Source organism: Aotus nancymaae, unplaced genomic scaffold (assembly GCF_030222135.1).
Source record: "Aotus nancymaae isolate 86718 unplaced genomic scaffold, 86718_ANA_hifiasm-v0.15.2.pri h1tg000012l, whole genome shotgun sequence".
NCBI classification, from domain to species: Eukaryota; Metazoa; Chordata; class Mammalia; order Primates; family Aotidae; genus Aotus; species Aotus nancymaae.
In genome coordinates this window covers 48,901,774-48,926,059 of record NW_026988423.1, presented here as the reverse complement: position 1 = coordinate 48,926,059, position 24,286 = coordinate 48,901,774, and the positions used below count along the sequence as shown (strand labels likewise).

At 55.8% G+C, this 24,286-nt stretch overlaps 1 protein-coding gene across 2 annotated transcripts in view; it reads right to left on the bottom strand.

Moving 5' to 3' along the window:
• Window positions 1-2,042: 2,042 nt before the first annotated feature.
• The window catches only part of SRRM3 (serine/arginine repetitive matrix 3), a 45,309-nt gene continuing 23,065 nt past the window's right edge, over window positions 2,043-24,286 (bottom strand). Inside the window, exons 10-15 of one of the 2 annotated variants that reach the window (XM_064375690.1) lie at window positions 23,217-23,394; window positions 8,180-8,541; window positions 6,738-6,962; window positions 6,522-6,659; window positions 5,994-6,072; window positions 2,043-3,679 (exon numbers count right to left, since the gene is read on the bottom strand). In XM_064375690.1, the coding sequence (XP_064231760.1) occupies window positions 3,188-3,679; window positions 5,994-6,072; window positions 6,522-6,659; window positions 6,738-6,962; window positions 8,180-8,541; window positions 23,217-23,394 (1,474 nt within the window). In that variant the 3' untranslated portion in view covers window positions 2,043-3,187. The remainder of the gene's footprint in view (window positions 3,680-5,993; window positions 6,073-6,521; window positions 6,660-6,737; window positions 6,963-8,179; window positions 8,542-23,216; window positions 23,395-24,286) is intronic. The other variant, XM_064375691.1, reaches the window with a different exon arrangement.

Genomic DNA, 24,286 nt, shown 5'->3' with positions numbered 1-24,286 from the left:
GAGAATTGCCTGAACCCAGGAGGCAGAGGTTGTGGTGAACTGAGATCGCGCCATTGCACTCCAGCCTGGGTAACAAGAGCGAAACTCCGTCCGTCTCAAAAAAAAAAAAAAAAAAAAAAAATCCACCACCCTAAGAGAGAGAGAAGAAGGAGAAGAAGGGCTGGGTGCAGTGGCTCACACCTGTAATCCCAGCACTCTGGGAGGCCGAGGCAGGCAGATCATCTGAGGTCAGGAGTTCGAGACCAGCCTGACCAACATGGAGAAACCCTGTCTCTACTAAAAATACAAAATCAGCTGAGTGTGGTGGTGCATGCCTGTAATCCCAGCTACTCAGGAGGCTGAGGCAGAAGAATTGCTTGAACCCGGAAGGCGGAGGTTGTGGTGAGCCGAGATCACACCACTCTCCGCAGCCTGAGCAACAAGAGCAAAACTCTAAAAAAAAAAAAAAAGGAGGAGGGGGAGGTGAGAGGCAAGAAAGAAGGGGAGGAGGAGGAGAATTTGTATATTTCTTTAGATCTAATAATCTAATGAAAGAAAGAAATACAGGCCAGGCACAGTGGCTCATACCTGTAATTTCAGCACTTTGGGAGGATTGCTTGAGTTCGAGACCAGCCTGGGCAACGTGGTGAAACCCTGTGTCTACCAAAAAATACAAAATTAGCTGGGTGTGGTGGTGCACACCTGTAGTCCCAACTACTTGGGAGGCTGAGGTGGGAGGACTGTTTGAGCCCAGGAAGTCAAGGCTGCAGTGAATGGGGATCATGCCACTGCACTCCAGCCTTGGCAACTGAGTGATATCGGGTCTCAAATTTTTTTTTTTTTTGAGATGGAGTCTCCCTCTGTCACCCAGGCTGGAATGCAGTGGTGTGATCTTGGCTCACTGCAATCTGCACCTCCTGGGTTCAAGCGATTCTCCTGCCTCAGCCTCCTAAGTAGCTGCAATTACAGGCACCTGCCATTACGCCCAGTTAATTTTTTTGTAGTTTTAGTAGAGATGGGGTCTCACCGTTTTAGCCACGCTGGTCTCAAACTCCTGATCTCCAGTGATCCGCTCACCTCAGCCTCCCAAAGTGTGAGCCACTGCACCTTGCCCCCCAAAATTTTATTTATTGTTATTTATTTGAGACAGGGTCTCACTCTGTCGCCCAGGCTGGAGTGCAGTAGTGCGATCGCAATTCACTGCAACCTCCACCTCCTGGGCTCAAGTGATTCTCCTGCCTCAGCCTCCCAAGTAGCTGGGATTAGAGGTGTGTACCACCACGCCCGGCTAATTTTTATATTTTTAGTAGAGATGGAGTTTCACCATGTTGGCCGGGATGGGCTCGATCTCTTGACCTCATGATCCACCCACTTTGGCCTCCCAAAGTGCTGGGATTACAGGCGTGAGCCACCATGCCCGGCCTGATTTTTGTATTTTAAGTAGAGACAGGGTTTCACCATGTTGGCCAGGCTGGCCTCGAACTCCTGATCTCATTTCATCCGTCCACCTCAGCCTCCTAAAGTGCTGGGATTACAGGCCTGAGCCCCCGTGCCTGGTCGTGGCTACCTTTTAAATGCTCACTCCATACCAGTCACAATCGCCGATCTGCAGACTGTCAGGATATTTCATGCCCGCTTCATCTTGGCCCCGTGTCACACGGCTGGGAGGTGCAGCAGCCAGGATGCACACTTACATGCTGCCTCGGGCTGTGTCCCATCCACTCTGCGACACCCCACCATGTCGTGAGCGTCCCCTGCGTCTGTGTCCGCCCCGTGCCTCCTCCCTCTACCCCATCCCCATCCACTGCTGAAGCTAGTCTGGGTGTACGGGCTCAGGCAGCCCACCCTACAAGGTGTTCCAAGTCCACCAGCTGTCCAGGCTAGGAGGACGGTTCTCCTTGGGTCCTGTTTTAGCCTCAAGCTCAGAGGCAGCGGGAAAGACCCACTGTCTCCCGGGTGTCAGCTCTTCTCTCTGGGGTCCTAAGGAGCAGTCTGAGCCCCACTGCCCTCCTGAACCTCTGGGGGTGCCCACCTGCACAGAGGCCTGGTCTCACCACCTGCCATCCGGGCACCAAGGGTTTTATTCGAGTCCAATTTTTATCCGCACCGCGGAGAAAGAGGGAGGGGGGACATAGAGAAAGCAGGGAACCCGGACCAGACCCCAGACCCCTCCCCACACTGGAGCCCGGGGCAACTGCCTGGTTGGGCCAAGGAAGACGTTGTGAGATCCCTGAGGGCCCCAGGAGGAGGGGGCTGGGAGCAGCAGAAAAGGACTGGGGGCCACCGCTTCCCCATCGATGCCTCAGGTCAAGGCCATCAGCCTCCTTCTTCTCCCTTCTGAGGGCTGCAGCCTCTGTCTCTGCAGAAGCTTGGTTGGCCGTGGCCCCATCAGATCCCCGAGGTACACGCTCGGCAGGTCCAAAGCACGCGTTATCCTATGCCTGAGACCCTGGGCTGTAATCCGGCCCATGCCCAGACCCCAGGCACAGGCTGCCCTCCTCTTGGGTGGGGCTGGGGGCACTAATGACCTGTCTCCACTCCCCAGGGCCTGCTCAAGTCAGTGGATGACATTCCTTTTTCTCTTCCCTACAGATTCTACCTCCCACCTACCCCTTTCCTCTCCCACCTCTTGACCTGAACCCCTTTTGACCTCACGGTCAAATGCACCTGAGGTCTGTACCCCCCACCTCTTGTCATGCAGAAGGCCTGTCTGGTAGGACCGCGGCCCAGGGCATGGGGTAAGGAGAGTGTGGCCTGGAGAGGTTAGACCAAGAGTGAGGTGCCCAGCTCCCCAGGCTGGGCCTTTGGGGGGCACCCATCTAGGCACTCCTGGGCCAGTGGAGGAGGTTGGGGAGGCTGTGGGGCCAGCCACCAGCCCTCAGCCAGGATCCTCCTGCAGCCAGCTTAAAAGGACGCAGCTCCCAGCTTGGACAGGGGTGCACCAAGGGTGAGGCTGTTCTTCCTTCTATCTAGCTTCGATCCTGCGTGCTGTACCACCTCCTCGGCCGCCCACTGATAGGAGTGGAGGGAGCTGTGGAGTGGGAGAGAGGGGCTCCCAGGGCTGGCACCTTGCAAGGTGTCCCTGGCTGCACTGAGCTAAGGTGAGGTGATGGAGCAGATCGTGGATTCTCCTACCGGCCACCGGCAGCAGTCCCCAGCCTGGTGAGTTGGCATCAGCAGGAAGGGCGGGGCGGGGAGATCCCTGTGTTCATAACGGCTCTTTGTTCCCGGGCACGGTGGGTGGACAGGAGGTGGCAGAGGACACCCTTAGAAGCAGCACATCTGGCTTCTCCGTGTCCACCGGGTGCCCACCCTCAAAGTCTTCCCTGGTCCCATCTGCCCGTGCACTGGCCTTGGGACCTCTTTGTAGCCTTGGGGGCAAGGAGGTGCAGTGCCCTCCCCACCGGGGTCCTGGGGCCCGCCCCTCGCCTCTCCCAGTGTCAGAGGGGCACCAAGCTGAGTCTGTCGGGCTCAGAAGCCCCCGCTCTCGGAGCTGCTCCGGCTGTGGTAGCTGGGACTGGGGGTCTGAGAGGGGCTGCGTGTCCGGCTTCGGGTCCCACGACTGCGACTGCTGTAGCTCCCGTGGCTGTGGCCGGGGCTGGGGCTGTGGCTGTGGCTCCGGGTGGAGTAGTCGCTGCTCAAGCAGCTGGAGGAGGAAGAGGGGCTGGGCCGGTAGTACGGAATAGGACGCTTGCGGGCACTGCAGGGAGGGAAAAGCCGATTACAGGCCATCCCAGGCCCTGAGTCCCATCCGGCAGCGGCCAGGGCTTCCTGCCTCAGTTTCCCCTGAGTCCTGGCCTTAGAGACACCTGCCTCCTCCAAATGGAATTTGACGGTCCATAGTTACTTGCAAATTCCATGTTGATCATTTTGCTTTTCTTCACCCATCTGCAGGGAAAGGAGGCCATGTCTCTGCCTGATCTGAATACCTGCTAATAATAAATACTTGGTGAGGCTAGGTATGGTGGCTCATGCCTGTAATCCCAGCACTTTGGGAGGCTGAGACAGGAGGATCACTGGAGGTCGAGAGTTTGAGACCAGCCTGGCCAACATAGTGAAACCCATCTCTACTAAAAATACAACTAGTTGGGCGTGGTGGCACGCACCTGTAATCCCAGCTACTTGGGAGGCTGAGGTGGGAAAATCACTTGAACTCCAGAGGTGGAGGCTGCAGTGAGCAGAGATTAAGCCACTGCACTCCAGCCTGGGTGGCACAGTGAGACTCTGTCTCAAAATAAATAAATAAGTAAAAGTTGAATGAATGAAACTTGCAAATACAGATGGCTCCTGTCACCCAAACTGGCTTGCAGGTGTCTATGACTACATCCCCGCCCTGCCTCTCTGTCCCCTGTTCCCTCTGCAATCAAGGATTTTGTTGCTCTCAGGTCACTCAAAAGGAATAAGGAGGAGAGTCCTGGTCGCTGCTCCCCACGCCCTGGTCCAGTCCCGAGGCCCCACTCCTCACTCAGCTACCTCCCGCTGGCCCGGAGTTAGTTGGAAGCCAGGAGGCTATGACCCAGAGAAGAGAAAAGAGAGGTTAAGGGGGTGACACCACTCTGTCTCAGGGTTAATTCTGAGGAAGAAAACAGGTGTACGTTAGTGGAGGAGGAGGAGGCAGCCTGGGAGAGGGGCTGAGGGGGTGCCAGGTGGAAGGTGTGAGGGCCTGGCCTACAGGCAGGGTGTGTGACCTGTCTGGGGGCGTCCCCAGCCGGGTGAGTTGGCATCAGAAGAAATGGGGGGACAGGAAGATCCCTGGGTTTGCAATGGCTCTTTGTTCCTTGGGCATGGTGGCTGGGCAGGAGGTGGGAGGGACATCCATTAGAAGCACAATTGACTGGGCTCGGTGGCTCATGCCTGTAATCCCAGCACTTTGGGAGGCCGAGGCAAGTGGATCACAAGGTCAGGAGATCGAGACCATCCTGGCCAACATGGTGAAACCCCGTCTCTACTAAAATACAAAAAAAAAAAAAAAAAAAAAAATTAGCTGGGCGTGGTGGCGTGTGCCTGTAGCTACCCGGGAGGCTGAGAAGGGGAATTGCCTGAACCTGGGAGGCAGAGGTTGCAGTAAGCAGAGATTGTGTCATTGCACTCCAGCCTGGATGACAAAGCTCGACTCCATCTCAAAAAAAAAAAAGAAGCACAATCTGTCTGGGCACTGGGGCTCACGCCTATTATCCCACAACTTTGGGAGGCTAAGGCGGGTGAATCACCTGAGGTCAGGAGTTCGAGACCAGCCTGACTAACATGGTGAAACCCCATCTCTATTAAAAATACAAAAAAATTAGCTGGGCATGATGGTGGGCGCCTGTAATCCCAGCTACTTGGGAAGCTGAGGCAGGAGAATTGCTTGAACCCAGGAGGTGGAGGTTGCGATGAGCCGAGATTGCGCCATTGCACTCCAGCCTGGGCGACAAGGGTGAGACTCCATCTCAAAAAAAAATAATAATAATAATCTGGCTTCTCCTTCAAGGCGGTCTGGCCTTGAGCTCTGGGGAATGCCCCGCCAACCACTACCTTTTTCTTGATTACCTGGATCACCAAGGACTAGGCGGGACTAGTTGGAGAATCATACCCTGTTGGAGCTGAAAAGATGCTCACAAAACTCTGATTATTGTACAGATGTGGCAACCGAGGCCCAGAGAGGCACACCCATCTCCCAAGGCTGCCCAGCAAGGCAGTGGAGAGCTGGGCTCAGGACTTCTTGCCTGTGGTTCCCCCAGCCGCTGCCAGGGTAATCTAGGGTTTCAGGGCGATTTCCACAAAGGTGGTCCATAATGTCACCCGGAGACCGAGGCACAGACACTTCCAATCCTAGCAGAAAAACTGATCATGACTTCACCAGCCATGCCCTGGGCACGGCCCCACTGGGCTGTTGAGGGCAAGGAGGAGTGGCTGGCTCCTCTGACAGCTGCCCTAGAGACCAGACTGCTGTGTCCCCTCCTCCAAATCCCCCAGGTTAGTGAGATAGAGAGAGGCAGACAGACGGACAGCTGACCAGGGCCAGACCAGCTCACTTGGGCATCTCCCAGGCAGCCTGTGCAGAGGGGTCCGCCTGGCCCCCAGGCTGACCACAGGCCACTCAGCAGGCTGGACCTTGAGATGAAGGAGAAAAGGAGACATCATTGTCCGGAGACGGATGTGGGGAGGGCGGGAGGGGCTCCGCAGGGATGGCGGGACGACTCTTGCAGAGCTGAATTCCTTGCCGGCTGCTGCCCACCCAGACCCAAGTACAGAGTCCCTACCCTCCATGAACCCTCAGGCCCAGACCGAGACCCTTCCCTCTGCGAGGCCTCCTGCACCTGTCTCTGATCGCCCTCAGGGCCTCCAGTTCTAGTCCCCCTCCTCCCCGGCCCCCCTACCCTGGCAGAACCCACTCACTGTCCTTTGGCCCCCAACCCCACGCCCCTCTCCGTGCCAGGTTCAGTCGAATCCTCGGAAAAGGTCCCCGAGCCGAGGTCTCTGTCCCTGATCCGGGTCAGCGGCCCCAGCCTTGCGCCCCGGCCCGCCCCGCCCCCGCCTCCCCGCCCCACGACCCTCCATACCTGGTGATGCGCCGCGGCTCCATGAAGCTTGGCGAGTCCCGGCGCCGCTTGCGGATGGGCGAGTAGCTGCGGGAGCGGCGCCGGGAGCGGGCGGCCTCGGCCTCGGCGTGCCTCGCGCGGCCCTCGCCGTCCTTGTCCCTGCGGGGCCGGCCCGAGGTAAGTGAGAGACGCGGCCCGGCCGCTCCACCCCGCCGCCCGCCCCGGGCGGACACTCACCGGCCGAGGGGCTTCTTGGGCGACGGCGAGCGGCTGGGGCTGCGGGGCCGCTTCTCCCCCGAGCGCGAGCGCGATTTGGAGGGCGAGCGGCTGGAGCTCCAGGAGCGGGGGTGCGGGCCCGGGCTGCGCGACGAGCTCTTCTCCTCCGGGCCGCCGCGCCGGCCGTGCGCGCCCGGGGACGGAGAGGTGCTGGCGGGCCGCGCGCGCGGGGGCCGCTCCTTGGCCCTGGAGGAGGAGGACGGCGCGGGACTGGGCTCAGCGACCCGGATGGGGGCTGGGAGTGGGGAGGGCTCCCTGGGGAGGGGCTTAGGGCAGAGGGGCGGGGTCCGCGTAGTTTGTGGTTAGTTTGTGCTGAGCGCGCAGTGAACGCGGAGACAGGTGAAGGGCAGAGGTCAGTTCAGGGGAGCCCCGTGAAGGGCGCGTTGGGGGAGATCAGTGGAGGAGAGAGTTCCGCGGGGTGCGGGGAGCCTCACGGGGGCAGGGGGGCTCCCTGGGAGCAGTGATGAGTAAGGGGAGAGGGATCAGTGTGGGGAAGAGGTCGGGATAACTGGGGGTAGCTCAGGGTGGGGAGGCAGCTCCGTGGGGGGACTGGGATAAGTGGAGTTTGGAGGTCAGTGTAGGTAGGTAACTCCCTGGGGAGGGTTGGGGTCGTCGGGGGAGGGAGCCCTGTGAGAGGGGAGTTGGGATCAGTGGAGGGAGGAAATCCATGGGAGGATCCATGGGGTCCATGGGGGTTTGGGGGTCTGTGGAGAGGGAGGGGAGCTCCGTGGGGGGTTGGGATCCGTGGGAGGCAGCTCAATGGTGGGGGGTGGGATCCGTGGAGGGTAGCTCCGTGGGGAGGGTGGAATCACTAGTGGGTAGCTCGATGTTGGGGAGGGAACTGTGGGGGTAGGTCAATGGGTGGGTGGGATCCGTGGGGGGTAGGTCACTGGGGGTGTGGGATTTGTGGGGGGTAGGTCAGTGGGTGGGTGGGATTCGTAGGGGGTAGGTCAAGAGGGTGGGCGGGATCCGTGAGGGGTAGGTCAGTGGGTGGGCAGGATCTGTGAGAGGTAGGTCAGTGGGTGGGTGGGATCTGTGGGGGTAGGTCAATGGGGTGTGGGATTCGTGCGGGGTAGGTCAGTGGGGAGGGTGGAATCCGTGGTGGGTAGCTCGATGGCGGGGAGGGATCTATGGGGGTAGGTCAATGGGTGGGTGGAATTAGTGAGGGGTAGGTCAATGGGGAGTGGGATCCCTGGGGGGTAGGTCAGTGTGGGGGGGTGGGATCTGTGGGGGGTAGGTCACTGGGGGTTTTGGATCCCTGGGAGGCAGCTCCGTGGGAGGTTGGGATCCGTGGGGGGCAGCTCGGTGCGGGGAGGGATCCCGTGGGCGGGGATCCGCGAGCGGAGGGGAGCCCTGTGCGGGGTCGGGGCGGGAGTCCGGCTCCCGGGGCCGAGCGCGCTCACCGTTTCCCGTGTCCGCCGTGGCCTCGCTCGGAGCCGGGCTCGGGCCCGGGGCCGGGGGCGCCGCCGCCGCTGCCGGAGTCGCTGCTGGAGCGGGCCCTGCTGAGCGAGCGCGACGAGCCCCGGGGGGGCGCGGGCCGGGCGCGCCGGCGACCCCTGCGGCGGGGCGCGGAAGCCGAGGACCGCGAGCGCCGCCGCCTCCGCCGCCGCCGCCGCCGCCTGCCCGCCCCGCCCGCCGCGCGGCCTCCGCGACCTTGGGACGACGGCGCCGAGCGCGGGCTGGGGCTCTCCTTCCCCCGCGCGGGCGGCGTGGGTGCGGGGTCCGCCGCCTTGTCACGGGCCCTGGGCGAGGGCGAGCTGGGCTTCTGACGGGGAGAGAGGCAGAGAGGGCACGGAGGGCGGAGAGGGAGAGGGAGAGAGACAGAGAGAGAGAGAGACAGAGACAGAGAGAGAGGAGAGAGACAGAGAGAGAGACAGGAGAGGGAGAGGGACAGAGAGAGAGGAGAGAGGGGGAGAGAGAGGGAGGAGAGAGACAGAGAGAGACAGAGAGAGATACAGGAGAGGGAGAGAGAGGGAGGAGAGAAACAGAGAGAGACAGGAGAGGGAGAGGGAGAGAGACAGAGACAGAGAGACAGAGACAGAGAGACAGAGACAGAGAGAGAGGAGAGAGGGGGAGAGAGAGGGAGGAGAGAGACAGAGAGAGAGGAGAGGGAGAGAGAGAGACAGAGACAGAGAGAGAGAGACAGAGAGACAGAGACAGAGAGGGAGAGACAGAGAGACAGAGAGGGAGAGAGACACAGAGACAGAGAGAGAGGAGAGAGGGGGAGAGAGAGACAGGAGAGGGACAGGGAGAGAGACAGAGAGAGACAGACAGAGAGGAGAGGGGGAGAGAGAGGGAGGAGAGAGACAGAGAGAGGAGAGAGACAGAGAGAGGAAAGAGAGACAGAAGGGAGTGACAGAGAGGAAGAGAGATGGAGAGAATAAAGAGGGAGGAAAAAGAGCAAGAGAGAGAAGAAAGAGAGGGAGAGAGGGAAGAGAGAAGAGTAAGAGGAAGAGAGAAAGTGGGAGAGAGATGAGAGAGGGAGAATGAGCGTGAGAGGAGAGGGAGGAGAAGGAAAAAAGGAGGGAAGAGAGAAGGGGATAGAGACAGGAGAAGAGAGAGACAGGGAGGGAAATGGAAGAGAGAGAGAGAGAGAGAGAGAGAGAGAGGATGGAAGCCAGGGAGAAGTTCAAGAAACAGAAAAAACCCAGGCATTCAGGCAGGGGACCAGAGTGGAGGCAGAGAGAGAGGACAGAGCAGGAGGAGAGAGGTTGGGGTGGGAGAGCGGGCGGGTGGGGTGGGGGGAGAGAAGGAGAGAGGGCTTTCACCGGGCCCGGGCCGGGGGCTGCCAGTCCCGGAGCATCGCACACACGGTTCCCCGCGCCTGCCCTGCCTCTGCCTCTCCTGGGTGTCCACCTTCTGGCCTCAACAGTGCAGCTCATGCAAGGTTCTTGGCATGCAAAACACAAGAGGGACGGAGCGGTGGGGGGCGGGGGCCAAAAGGGGCAGGGGCTCCAGGACAGGCGTCGGGGCTGGCATTGCCCCCCCGAAGGGACGGACGATTCCCGGCAGAGAGAAGAGAGAGCGGCACCGGGAGCAGGGCCAGGGCCAGCCCATCAGGCCGGCCCCCAGCGCTTGGGGAGTGGGCGAGGGGATGGAGGGGGGAGTCACACGGCACACAGATGGGGGAGGGGCGAGGGGGACAACTGAACGCAAAACTGAACCGAAGAAAGGGAGGAAAACAGAAATAAAAAAACAAAATCCACAAATGTCATTAGATACCAAAAATCAAAAACAATATCTGATCTCCTGGGGAACCTGACATTTTTCTGTTAATATTTTTCTTTCTTTGTTTTCCGGCCCTGCAGAGAGCTTTGGAGCTGTCAGTAGCACCCGACTGTCTTTCTGTTTCTCTCTTTTCTTTTTCTTTTTCTTTCTTTTTTTTTTTTAAGTTCTGATTTTTAAGTCCCTCTTGGTTAACGTCCACTTACCAACAAAGTGGCACTTCCTCCTTTAGTAGGGAAGGTGTGTAAGAGAAGGGAAAAGTGTGGTAGTGTAAGTTCATCATTAGATTCACAAAAACGCAAGAGAGATAGAGAGAGAGAGAGAGAGAAACGCAACCACCCCACTCTAGGCCTGAGAGGAGGCCACGCCACCTCTGGAGGAAGGGCTGGCAGCGCCCGGCTCCTGAGTGGGCACCTCTTAGGTGACCGTTGGATAGAGATGGCAAATGTTTTTCCAAAAGTGGAGTCAGGACACAAGGATCGGGACATAGAAAACCAGGAAGGGCACCTGGCACCACCGTCAATAGGGCCCTGGCTGGGATTCAGGAGTCTGAGAGCCTGCCTCTATCTCACCGAGCGACCCTGGCCACGTCACTTCCCCAGTCTGGGCCTCAGTTTCCCCATCCACAAAATGAGAGGGTTGGCTTTTGCTTCCTGACGTCCCTTCTGGGGCAAAGATTCCAGGATTCCCTGCGTGCCCCCTGCCCACCCTCCCATCTCCCCTCCCTGCACAGAGCTGGTCCCTCCTCCTTCCTTGGCCTTCTATCTAGTAGCAGTTGACTGTCCTCATCTGTTTATAGGTCTGTTCCTCCCCAAAAGTCCTCCGATCACCACTAGCAACTTGACTTTGAGCACCTCCAGGGCAGATGTGGTGTCTGATTCACCTCTGTAACCTCACTTTTTATCACAGAACTTGGTGCCTAGTAAAAGCTTCATTCTGCTTGCTAAGAAAGGAAGAAAGTTTGAGAAGCCAGGTGGCGCCTGGACCAAGCTCTTTTGGCAGGCTCTTTGTTTTCTTTTTCTTTCTTTTTGAGATGGCATCTCGCTCTGCTGCCCAGACTGGAGTGCAGTGGCATGATCTCGGTTCACTGGAACCTCTGCTTCCTGGGTTCAAGCAATTCTCCTGCCTTAGCCTCCCAAGTAGGTGGGACTATAGGCATCTGTCACCACATCTTGCTAATTCTTGTATTTTTAGTAGAGATGGGGTTTCACCGTGTTGGCCAGGCTGGTCTCGAACTCCTGACCTCAAGTGATCCTCTGGCCTCAGCCTCCCAAAGCGCTGGGATTACAGGTGTGAGCCACTGCGCCTGGCCCAATTTGTTTGTATTAAAAAAAAAAAAATAGAAACGGGGTCCTGCCATGGTGCCCATGCTGGTCTTGACCTCCTGGCCTCAGTGATCCTTGGGCCTCAGCCTCCCAAAGTGCTGGGATTACAGGCGTGAGTCACCGCATCCAGCCATTGGCAGGCTGTTTGGATGAGAAGACAAAAGCTGCTGCCACCTCTCAGGGCACCTTGCTGCCAGGGACTGGAAGAATCACGGCCTCCTTGGCATGGTGCAGGGTGTTACCCAGAGGGAGCAAAGTGGTGCCCAGGCCTTTCCTTGCAAGGCTGGCGCTGAGCCTGAACATGGAGGTAGAACCAGGAGGTCAACCTCATTGGTGGAAAGGCACAGATGGCTTCTGATTGGCGCCTGAAGCAGCCAATGAACACTAGCCATAGCTGCCCAAAGCCAGTCAGGCCATGAAGACCTCTCCTGGGAGAGCTTAATATTTCCATTTGGGGCAGAGGCAGGTGTCAGGGAGCACAGTGGATATTACCTGGTATTGGGGTGCCCCTCCAAGCACCCCTGACTCTCCTGATCACAAGCTCACTCCTCACCCTAGGCTAGGAGAGTTGGAGGCTGGATTTGGCCCCTCCTTATTTTTTTTTTTTTTGAGACAAAATCTGCTCTGTCGTCCAGGCTGGAATGCAGTGGCACCATCTCGGCTCACTGCAACCTCTGTCTCCTGGGTTCAAGGGATTCTCCTTCCTCACCCTCCCAAATAGCTGGGATTACAGGCACGCGCCACCACACCCGGCTAATTTTTGTATTTTTAATAGAGACAGGTTTTCACCATGTTGGCCAGGCTGGCATGAACCCCTGACCTCAGGTGATCCACCTGCCTCGGCATCCCAAAGTGCTGGGATTACAGGTGTCAGCCACCGTGCCCAGCCTTGGGTTGGCCCTCTGAGATGGCAGTCTATTCCCAATAGGAGACCCTCAGCTCCCCTAAAAGATACCCTCTCCACTGCAGTAGGTGTCTAGGTAGGCAGCCGGTGCCCCAGCACTTTCAAGCCCCCAGCCCACCATTCCTTTCCCCCAACAACAGGAGGCAAATGAGAAAGTCTCTGGGATTGTCATATTTGCAGTTTCTGTTCTTTACCCTGGGTCGTCAAAGAGTGCAATGTGAACACGTGAGGTGGGGAAGTTCTTAGCCAATTCACAGTAGTCCATAAACCAAGCTGATGCCGGTCTCCTTTAAGAAATCTTTGCTTGCTACTTTGGTTAGGGGGACAGTGGGCAGGGCAGAGTACAGAAGTTAGGAATCAGCCTGGCTGTGAACCCTGGCTCCAACCCTGAATTTGGATGTGAGCCAGTTACTTCTTTTTTTTTTTTCTTTTTCTGGTTGGTTGGTTTGTTTGAGGCGGAGTCTCATGCTATTGACCAGGCTGGACACAATCTTGGCTCACTGCAACCTCCGCCTCCTAAGTAGCTGAGGGATTACAGGTGTGAGACACCATGTCTGGCTAACCTTTTTTGTATTTTTCTTTCTTTTTTTTTTTTTTTGAGACAGAGTTTCACTCTGTTGCCCAGGCTGGAGTGCAGTGGCGCCATCTCGGCTTACTGCAACCTCTACCTCCCAGGTTTAAGCAATTCTCTGCCTCAGCCTCCCGAGCAGCTGAGATTACAGGCACACACCATCATGCTCGGCTAATTGTTTTGTATTTTTAGTAGAGATGGGGTTTCACCATGTTGGCCAGGCTAGTCTTGAATTCCTGGCCTCAAGCAATCCACCTGCCTTGGCCTCCCACTCCCAAAGTGCTGGGATTACAGGCATGAGCCACCACACCTGGTCTGAGCCAGCTACTTCTGACTCAAAGAAAGGGGCCAATCGTCAGGGAGGAAGACGATGGGCCACGATGGGTCCTTCCCACAGAAGCTACAGAGCCCTCTTGACTTCCCATATCTTGGGCTGACAGTGGGGTGGGAGTATTAGAAGCAAAAAGGGTCTAGGGTGGATGGTTGTTCACCCCCATCATAGCGCTGTCCCCTACCATTGAGGTGCAAGCCTCCAGGTCCAATCCCCGGTGCTGATCCGGATGCTTCCTGCCTGCTGGTTTTGAAGACGACCAAGCTCTTCCCCACTTCCTTCTCATCTCCTCCAAGCCACGGGCCTGCCATGGCCCAAGATGATAGAACTTGGAAAAGTGAACACCCTGGAATCGGCCCTGGTGTGAGTTTGCTGTGAGACCTGAAGGAAGTCACCTGACTGTAGGGAGCCTCAGTTTCCCCATTGGTAAAATGGGGATAAGTGGAGTCTTTGCTGCGTCGGCCTATATTGGGGTTGGGGGGACTCTTTTCAGAGTACAACCGACTCATGGTCCCTTCACAGGGTCAGAGCAGTGCAGGAAGGACTGGGGGTCCCCATGGGGTATCCACCATGTAGCAAGATGGCAGAGGACAGGAGGAAGGCACTGCTGGATAGCGTGGCAGATACAGCCTTCCCTAGGGAAGACTCATCGGCTCAGCCTCACATCCTTCTCCACCCATCCCTCCGAGGTCCTCAGGAAGGGGTCACCATGCACCTGCCAGAGTCTGAGCCCCATCCTCGGGTCTTATTTGTCCCAGGAATTGAGGGAAGATCCAAGGCCAAGTGCTATGGGATTTCATAGGATGATCAGAGACCTCCGAACCTCTCCCCCAGGAAGCTGCTTTTTGTGACTTGGTGGCTCTTGCCGGGATCTCCTCTCCTCACCTGCCAGCCACAGCCTGGCTAATGCCTATTGGCATCTCTACCCTCAGCTCCAGGGCGCCTCCTCCAGGCTGTGTCAGGTCTGCTCCTCTATGGTCCCACAGAACCTGGTTCCTCCCTTCCGTAAGGACTCTGCCAGGCCGTGCTAGCTGGGGGGCTGCTGTGGTGAGCTCCCCACTCACATTTCAGCTTTTCCCTTCTCATCATGCTCAGTGGTCTTAATCCATCCTCTATCCTGGGAGGCCCAGGTCTGCCTGCCTCTCTTCTGGCATGGACATCCAGATGGGGCCTGGCACGGAAGAGGTGCCGGGCATATGTGTGTGGGAATGAATGAATGAACGAGTGAGTAAGTGAGGGACCTTGCCTTCCTTCGAGCCCTGTTCCCAGGAGCCCCTCCTCTCCTTTTTACCCCTTGCTTCCTGATATTTTTTCTTTTGCTTGTATAATTTTTTTTTTTTTTTTTTTTGGAGTTAGGGTCTGGCTCTGCTGCCCAGGCTAGAGTGCAATGGTGCAATCATAGCTCACTGCAGCCTCCAACTCCTGGGCTCAAGTGATCCCCCCACCTCAGCCTCCTGAGTAGCTGGGTCTACAGGCACACTCCACCATGCCTGGCTATTTTTTTTTTTTTTAGTAGAGATGGGGTCTTGCTATGTTGCTCAGGCTGGTCCCAAACTCCTAGCCTCAAGTGATCCTCCCACTCAGCCTCCTAAACCATTGGGATTACAGGCATGAGCCATCACACCCAACTTTTGTGAAGGAAATTTCTGAGGGTCAAGTGGAAAAGATGGTAGAAGGAAGTAGCAAGGGTCAGTGTGCTCACCTGGTCCTGGTACTCTGAAGGACCTGAGATGCTTTACTCTTGCTTCCTTTGAGGGCTTAGATAACCACCCGCCTCCAACTCAATGTTTGAGATCCCAACTTATGGGTCCCTAGTCATATCAGAAACTCCAAAGGATGGAGCCTCCCCTTCCTCATCGGGCTTCAACAGCGTTTCTCCTGTCAGATCAGCAGCATTTTCCGTCTTTTCTTTTTTTAATTTTAATTTTTTGAAGGAGTGGCGACAGAGTCTCGCTCTGTTATCCAGGCTGGCGTGCAGTGGTACAATCATGGTTTACTGCAGCCTCAACTCCTGGGCTCAAGCAATCCTCCTGCCTTAGCCTCCTGAGTAGCTGGGACTACAGGCAGTACCACCTTGTCTAGCTTGCACTTTACCTCTTTACAAAGAACCTCTTGCTGTCTGCCCTCCTGGCATCACCCAGGGTTGAGGAGGATGCTCTGAGTAGGTGAGCTCCCTGGCACCTGTCCCTGGGATAAACATGGGGTGGGGTAGGGGTGAGTGGCTAGGCCTTCTCTTTTCCTTTTTCTTTTTTTTTGAGATGAAGTCTCACTCTGTTGCCCAATTTGAAGTGCAGTGGCGTGATATTGGCTCACTGTAACCTCCACCTCCCGGGTTCAAGTGTTTCTCCTACCTCAGCCTCCCGAGTAGCTGGGACTACAGGCACGCGCCACTATGCCCAGCTAATTTTTGTATTTTTAGTAGAGTCAGGGTTTCACCATATTGGTCAGGCTGGTCTTGAACTCCTGACCTCGTGATCACCGCTTCAGCCTCCCAAAGTGCTGGGATTACAGGTGTGAGCCACTGTGCTTGGTCAAGGGCCTTCTCTTTAAAAAGCGGAAGATGAAAGCCTGTGGAGGCCTCATAATGGTTGGAATGCTGAATGTCTTTTTTTTTTTTTTTTTGAGACAGAAGTGCAGTGGCACGATCTAGGCTCACTGCAGCCTCTGCCTCCCGGGTTCAAGCGATTCTCCTGCCTTAGCTTCCCAGATAGCTGGGATTACAGGTGTGCACCACCACCCCTGGCTAATTTTTGTATTTTTAGTAGAGATGGGGTTTTCCCTTGTTGGCTAGGCTGGTCTCGAACTCCTGACCTCAAATGATCCACCCACCTCGGCCTCCCAAAGTGCTGGGATTACAGGCCTGAGCCACCGCACCTGACCGGAATGCTGAATTTCTGTAGCTGTTCCCAGGTGGGAAAGGAAACACTTTAAAGGGCAGGGGTGTGGAGCTGGGGTCCCGTAGGGCCTATCTCTGACTCTAGTACCCTCAGTGTGGCCAGATGAGCCCTGGGTTGGGAGTCACAAGTCCCAGGACCTAGTCCTGCTTCTGCTCCAGCACCTGCGGGCCCCTACCCCTGCTGGTTGTTCTTTCGGGATCCTTCTGCTCTGAGGGTCTACATTAAGCTGCTCAAATTCAGAAGATGGAAGGATGCTGAGGGTGGAGGGAGTCCCTGTCCGGGTTGGATCAGGGACCAAGCAGTGGGCAGGTAAATTACCTGTTAATTACTTCACAGAGACTTTGCTAAGTCGGCCCTCTAGGTCCCAAGCCTGCTCCTGGCCAGCTCACCACCCCACCCTCTGCCACCCAAGTGAATCTACCATCGCACCCAAGAGATGGAACCTGGAGGCCCAGTCCTAGTGCCTGTCCCTGCTCCAGAGTCCTGCAGCTCCCACCCCAAAGCTCCGTCCTGCAGCCAGGGAAGGATCGAGGAAGCCCAGAGTTCTGTTTGGCCCAGTAGCCCCCCGAGGGTGGGATGGGGCTTTTCCCCTGTGCCTGACCTTGGCCAGAACTTCCTCCAGGATCTGGAGGCCAGGAGGCCCCACACTGGCTCCTCTGTCACTGTCTATTGCCCGAAAGGGCCCTGAAGGCCAGCAGGGTGACCGAAGTCCCAGGAACTGGCAGGGATGAAGGGTGAGGAGGGGCTTAGCAGCTACTCCAGACAACAGAAATCAAATTGGCTTAACTGCAGCATACAGTTCAGGAAAGAAACACAAACTTGGAATGCTAAACCACACAGAAATGCATTCGGACAACAGGATGAGAAAGAAGGCATGAAGGAGGATGTGGGGGTGGGAGTCGGGGATGGGGAGGAAGAAGGAAAGAGCAGGGAAGGAGAAGAAGGAGGGGAGATGGGCTAGAAAAGTTGGTCGGGGAAAGTCAAGAAAACCAAATGACAAACCAGGAAACATAGCTTTGTAGCTCATTTGAAGAAAGTGCAAGTTACAAATGAGTAGTCACTAAAATAAAGAAAGAAAAGGGAGGAAGATGAAACCAACCAGGGCAAGATCGAGAGAAAGAGAGAGAAAGAAAACCACATTCAAACCAAGCAAAGTGGCGGGGCTTATCTGGAGATGGGAGCGAGAGCGCACAGCGGAGCTGGGATACCTACCTTCTCAGTGGTCAGGGACAGGAATGCAATAATAAAAAAGAAAAGAAGGTCTCCGCATTGGGAATGCAGAATGGGGGAAAGACAGTGACCCTAAACTGTGCTCCCCCTCCGAGCCAGGAAATGGGTGGCCAATGTGGCTTTTGTCTCATCCCAGAGACGGGAGGGGGCTCTTGCTCAGTCATTTCTGTTTGCTCTTTTTTTTTTCTTCTTTTTAAACAATGGGTTCCACTAGCCAAGCTTTCTTTACTCTTCAAACAGCAGAAAACCTCCACAGGGCATGCAGGAAGCAGCTGATGGAAGAGAACCACAGGGTGGGCTACAGAGGGGCTGGCAGCATGGGAGAGAGGCCCGTGCCGGGGGAGAGAGATGGAGAGGAAGAGAGAAAGAGGCAGAAGGCAGACACAGACAGACAGACAGACACAGACAGACAGAGGTAGAAACGGGAAGAGAGGGACAAAGAGAAACAGAAAGACAGAAGCAAACAGAAGCAGAGAGGCAGGAAGAGAGCGAGGAAAGGTGCCCCCAGACAGAAAGACGAGACAAGCGCTGTTTAAACAAGGCCAATCGGAGTGGACAGGTGGGTGAAGGGAAAATGTGCATTTAAAAGGGAAGGCAACCGCAGATCAGATTTGGAGGAGTGACCCTGTCTCAGGTCAATCCCACTCCTTTTCCCCTGGCTTCGGCATCATTTTGGCAAAATTCATCCCTTTTGCCTTTTTCTGTTCCTGGATAAGGCAGGTCAGGGCATGCCTTGGCACCTCTTCTTGGGGGTCACCCTAGGCTAGGCTGCCCATAATGTGATAACATTTGAACCACAGGGAGAAGTCAGAGAGAGCCTGGGGCCATGATCCTGAGCCTTCTCTGCCATCCTCACCTAAGGATGTCACCTTCCAGCATCTTCTGACACTGGGGGGTTTTTCTATTTTTTTTTTTTTTTTTTTTTTGAGATGGAGTCTCACTCTGTCACCCAGGCTGGAGTGCAGTGGTGCACTCTCAGCTCACTGCAACCTCTGCTTCCTGGGTTCAAGCGATTCTCCTGCCTCAGCCTCCTGAGTAGCTGGGACTATAGGCAGGATGATAGCTCACTGTAAACCTCCAACTCCTGGGCTCAATTGATACTCCCACCTCAGCCTCCTGAGTAGCTGGGATTATAGGCATGCACCACCACACCTGTCTAATTTAAATTTTTTTTTTTTTTTTTGGTAGAGATGGGGGTCTTGCTATGTTGCCCAGGCTGGTCTCTAACTCCTGGTCTCAAGTGACCTTCCTGCCTCGCCTTTCCAAAATACTGGGATTACTGGCTTGAGTCACTGTGTCCGCCCCATCCCCTGAAACTTCTAATGCTAGAGACTTCTAATGTGAGCAGGTGGCCCCTGGACAGAAATGCAATAATAAAAAAGAAAAAATGCCAAACTCCGTATACTTTTTCTAGGCCTCGGGAAGGCTATGCTGGTGGGGGCTGGAGGGAGGCCAGTGAAGGTACCAAGTGAAAACTGGATGGAAGGGGTTGCCCCAGGAGGTCTCCTGCTCAGTTTCTTCCTCTTCCATCCTATGCTGTGTAACCTTGAGCGACTGTCTTCCCTCTCTGTGCCTCCGTATTTCTCCACATGTATGAACTGTGAGGGCTTAGGGTTCCCTGAGTCACTGAAGCACAGTCATATAGAGTGAGTTTCTGTAATGTAGGGGCCACCTGCACCCTGGTCTCTTCGTATGGGCAGACCTCCGTCTAGGGACTTGAGAGGGCTGGATGCTGATTTCTGGAGGGGTCTGATGGGGAAGGCAGGAGCTGAGACAACCAACATACCCCTCCCAAATCCTCCTTCTGCTCAGGGCTCCTAGACTGTGCTCCCCATTTGCCACCCTCTCCACAGCCTGGCTGGGGTCTAGAGGTCAGAGTCAGAGGGCTGGAGTCTATTTTTTCATTTTTTTTTTGTTTTTGTTTTGAGACAGGGTCTTGCTGTGTTGCCCAGGCTGAAGTGCAGTGGCACAATCATGCAGCTCACTGCAGCCTCAAACTCCTGGGCTCGAGCAATCCTCCTTCCTCAGCCTCCTGAGTAGCTGGGATTACAGGTGTATTCCACCATGCCCAGCTAATTTTCTTTTTTCTGAGATGGAGTCTCACTCTGTCACCCAGGCTGGAGTGCAATGGCACAATCACGGCTCTCTGCAACCTCGGCCTCCCACCTTCAAGTGATTTTCCTGCCTCAGCCTCCTGAGTAGCTGGGACTATAGGCGCCCACCACCACACCTGGCTAATTTTTTTGTGTATTTTTAATAGAGATGGGGTTTCACTGTGTTAGCCAGGATGGTCTTGATCTCCTGACCTTGTGATCTGCTCACCTCAGCCTCCCAAAATGCTGGGATTACAGGCGTGAGCCACCACACCCAGCTTTGCCCAGCTAATCTTTCAAAATTTTTGTAGAGACAGGGGTCTTGCAATGTTGCCCAGGCTGGAGTGCAGTGGTGCAATCATGGCTTACTGCAGCCTCGGAACTCCTATGCTCAAGTGATTCTCCTCCCTCATCTCCCCCAGTAACTGAGACTACAGGCACATGCCACCAGGCCTGGCTGATTAAAAAATTTTTTTTTTTGTAGAGATAGAGTCTTGTTCTGTTGAGCAGGCTAGTCTAGAACTCTTGACATCAAGTGATCCACCTGCCTCAGCCTCCCAAGTAGCTGGGATTACAGGCATGCACCAACATGCCTGGCTAATGTTTTTGTATTTTTAGTAGAGATGGGGTGTCACCATGTTGGCTAGGCTGGTCTTGAACTCCTGACCTCAGGTGATCTGCCTGTGTCAGCCTTCCAAAGTGCTAGGATTACAGGTGTGAACCACTACGCCTAGCTGGACTTTTTTTATTTTCAGTAGAGATTGGGTTTCACTATATTGGTCAGGCTGGTTTTGAACTCCTGACCTCAGGTCGTCCAGTCGCCTCAGCCTCCCAAAGTGCTGGGATTACAGGTGTGAGCCACCTCACCCAGCCCAAAATAAAATTTTTCTCTTGCCTGGAGTGTCTCAGCTAAACTCTGCCAGGTGCCTTCAGACCTCTCCCTCCTCCACAGTTTCCTAAGGATCTGAGTCTGGGGTCTGACACTGATGGTACTGAACAGCCTGTCCCCTCCCTGTACCCCTCCCTGTCCCCCGTGTCCAGCCCATTATACTAAACTGAACCAAGGAGTAGCAGCAGCAAGCTCCAAGAAGCTCCCTGGGTGACCAAGGATAAGTCTCTTCCCCTTCCTGGGTCTCCCAGCTTCTCTCCAGCTTGCTGGGGCACGCGGCAGCACAGGCTGCGCCACTGTAGTTAATTTAAAACCTGCGGCAGTTCCAGCCTGTGCCTGGGGTTGAAAGGAGGGCTGCTGCCGCTGCTGACTTGGCAGGAGCTGTCGGTGTGGGCGTGATTTTTTTTAGAGTTATCTTCCCTTTTAAATTCAGATTACAAAGGGGGGAAAAGAGTGTGTATATGATTAATGTTCACTTAAAATTCAAAAGCCGTCTCTGCATTAAGAGGAAAGGTTCCCACAGTAACACACACAAAAGCAAAATTCTAGAACATCAAAGATAGGAAAAAAACCCCAGAGAGATAGTTTGCATTTCTGTACATTAAAAAAGAAAAAAAAAAAAGAAAGAAAGGAAAGGAAATACAAACAAAAACAAAACAACAGAAAAAGTTACATAAACTTGCCCACCCTCTTCCCTCACCAGCTAAGCAAGAAATGGAATCACAGTATTACCACGTTTCAAATGGTAGGCTAAAAAACAAACAAAAACATAGACGGGGTTAAAAAATGTCGAGCTTTCCTTTTTTTTTCCGTTTGTTTCTCTCTCTCTTTTTTTCTTTTCTTCTTTTTTTTTTTTTTAAAAAGGTAGCATCCAAGAATACCACCCCAGGACTTTTTCCCAAAGAGTTTCGTTCATGGTGAAATCTGGGACCCCTTTCCCATCCCCCATCTCACTTTTCCAAAAATGAGCCAGAACCAGCCTCATTTGACTCTGCAGAGGTCTTTTTTTAGACAAAGAGGCAGGGATTTGAGTGCAGGTTTGAGACCCAGGATGCTCTGAAGTCCCAGATGTCCCAGGGCCCCAAGGGGGAGGGATAGGATTTGGGGACAGTGCTTGGTGAAAGGGTTCATGAAACGCCATCTCCAAGAAAACTCCCAGGGCTGTGCCAAACTAGAGTCCCATGCTGGGAGGGAGACAAGATGTGGGTGCTTCAGAAGCTCCCACCCTGAGGCTGGTGGCTGGGTCCCCTTCCCCAAGTGCCCTATCCCTGGGGAGTCTGCCTAGTTGCTGTGACCATTTTGTCTGCACTGGGGAGGGGATGGAGGCGGGATCATTGCTCAGGACTCCAGGGCTGGAGAGAGGACCAGAAGTAAGAAGGGACCCACTTTCAGCCCTGGCTTCAGAGAACCTGCATCTCTGTGTCTCTCTGGAGAGCCCAGGAGGGTGGACAAGAAGCTGGCAAGCAGGTGTTTGGGGTCCTGTGCTCTTGGGAATCCATGCCCACGGGGGTGGGTGGGGGGTGGTGGGTGCCTCTTTTGTGGGCTTGTTAATTCTCTCCAGCCTCTACCAAGCTACCCTCAGCTACCTCTGCCTGCCCTCACCCCTCCTCCCAAGACAGATACGGGGACATCAGTGTCATCCTCCCTGCGTGGCCCAACCAAAACCCCCAGAGCCCAGGAGCCTGGCACCTGGTCCAGGTGGGATGGTCTAAAGACAGGTAAATATCCTTCAATAAAACTTAACCTTGAGACCCAGAGCCTTCAGTCAGCTGCCCTTGACTTTCCTCTCTGAGGCCGTGGGAGTAAAGGGTGTTTGAGAAAAGAAAGGGAGTGAAAGGAAACAGCCAAAAATCAAAATGAAACTGACCAACACGTACATGTTTGCTGCTGAGACCTGAGGTCTGGGGAGGGGCAGCTCCCGGTTCCCAGCTGAGGCTTTGGGGTTGGGTAGCGGGCAGTCTGCGGGTCTGGGAAGGAACCTGCAGGCCTCCCCTCTCCAAGCCAACCCCCCACCCACCCCAGTGCCCCTGCCAGCACTGCAGCTCCCTCTCTCTGAGGGGTCTCAATGGTGTACTCTATAATCAACACACCAGAAGGGGATGTGGACCTTCCCTGGTGTCTGGGAGAAGCCCCCACCCGGGCCCAGCCCATCCACCTAAGGACAGGCTGAGACAGTCTCTCTCCTCTGCCAGCCCCCCAACTGCCCCTGCCTGTAGGTCTTCAGGCATCTGTGCCCCTCCTGGAGGAAGGGTGGGGACAGTTTGGGGGAGGCAGTGTTGGTGTGGGGTCTCAGGCACCTTGGCAGGGTGCCTTAGGAGGGTGGCCTCGGGAAGAGGAGCCGGCAGGTTTGAGACACCTGTAGAAGTGTGGGCGGTGCCTGGAAACGGGCAGAGTCTCCTTGGAGCAGGGACTTTAGAAACGCAATTCTGTGGGGCAAAGGGACTGAGATGCGGGAGGAGCTGGGGGAGACAGGGGCTGGGGAGAAGGTTGGGGGAGGGGAAGGGGTGCTCAGGGGTGGGGCCAGGGCTTGGTGGGGAGAGGAAGACTCAGGGCCCAGATGGTGCCCAGCCGGGGGTCCTGTCTCTCGAATCCTGCTCCTGCCTGGGACTCCTACCAATGCCCCTCCCACCCTAATATGCCTGGGGTGGGCACGAGACCTTGATTCCTCCCCAGCTCTGTACCCAACTCAGTGTCCGGTGATCAACCTCCCTCTGGCCTTCAGTTTGTCAAGCGCAAGGGTGGCCCAAGACCGCAGGCGCCCCCCACCCTGACACCATGGCCTGGTGGGCGCAACAGCCGAGCACTCCCGGCGGCTCCCGAGCCAGGACACCCTCAGCGGGGAGCCGAGGAGGGAGGAAGCGGCCGCCCCCGCCCCCGAGCCACACTCACCGCCCCCTGCCCCGCCGGCGACCCGCCGGACCCGGCACGGCGCAGCCCGCGGCGCGGGAACCCTCCGCAAAGCGAAGCGTACGTACATCGGACGGGCTGTGCGCCGAGCCGGGGCGGCCCCCGTGCGCTCCGCTCCGCTGCCCGCTGCCGCCGTTCCGCTGGGGCGACCCCCATCCGCTGCCGCCGGACGGGGAAGGCGACCGGCTCCCGCTGGACCGCTGGCTGCCCGTCTTTCGCCCTTCGTCTCGGTGCTTGGGGCTCAGCCTGGGATCGGGGGCCAGGGAGAATGGGGGAGCAGGCGTGGGACACCCACTTTGCAAGCGGTTGCGCCTCCCCTTCCCCGCATCCCCGGTGCACGGGGGAGGAGGGCGGACCCCCACCCCACCCACCCTTTCACCACGCTGGGAACCTTTCCACTTAGAGAGAGCTTGACCAGGGTGAGCCAGCCATGCTGTGCCTGGGTTTCCAATGCAGGTGGAGGCTGAGGGGACTTAGGGCGGTTCTTCCTCAAGCTATCACTCCTGGTCAATTTCTCTTGTTAAAATTATTATTAGGCTGGGTTTAGCGGCTCACTCGCCTGTAATCCCAGCACTTTGGGAGGCAGAGGCAGGCGGATCGCTTGAGGTCAGGAATTCGAAACCAGGCTGGCCAACATGGCAAAACCCCATCTCCACTAAAAATACAAAAATCAGCCGGGAGTGGTGGTGCAAGCCTGTAATCCTAGCTACTTGGGTGGCTGGGGCTGGAGAATTGCTTGAATCTGGGAGGCAGAGGTTGCAGTGAGCCAAGAATTGGCCACGGTTCTCCAGCCTGGGCAACAGAGCAATACTCGTCTAAAAAAAAAATTATAATTGCTTTTTTTTTTTTTTTGAGACGGAGTTTCACTCTTGTTGTCCAGGCTGGAGTGCAATGGTGCCATCTGGGCTCACTGCAACCTCTGCCCCACCAGGTTCAAGTGATTCTCCTGCCTCAGCCTCCTGAGAAGCTGGGATTACGGGCATGCACCACCACACCTAGCTAATTTTGTATTTTTAGTAGAGATGGGGTTTCTCCATGTTGGTCAGGTAGGTCTTGAATTCCCGACCTCAGGTGATCCACCTACCTCAGCCTCCCAAAGTGCTGGGATCACAGGTGTGAGCCACCACTACACCTGACT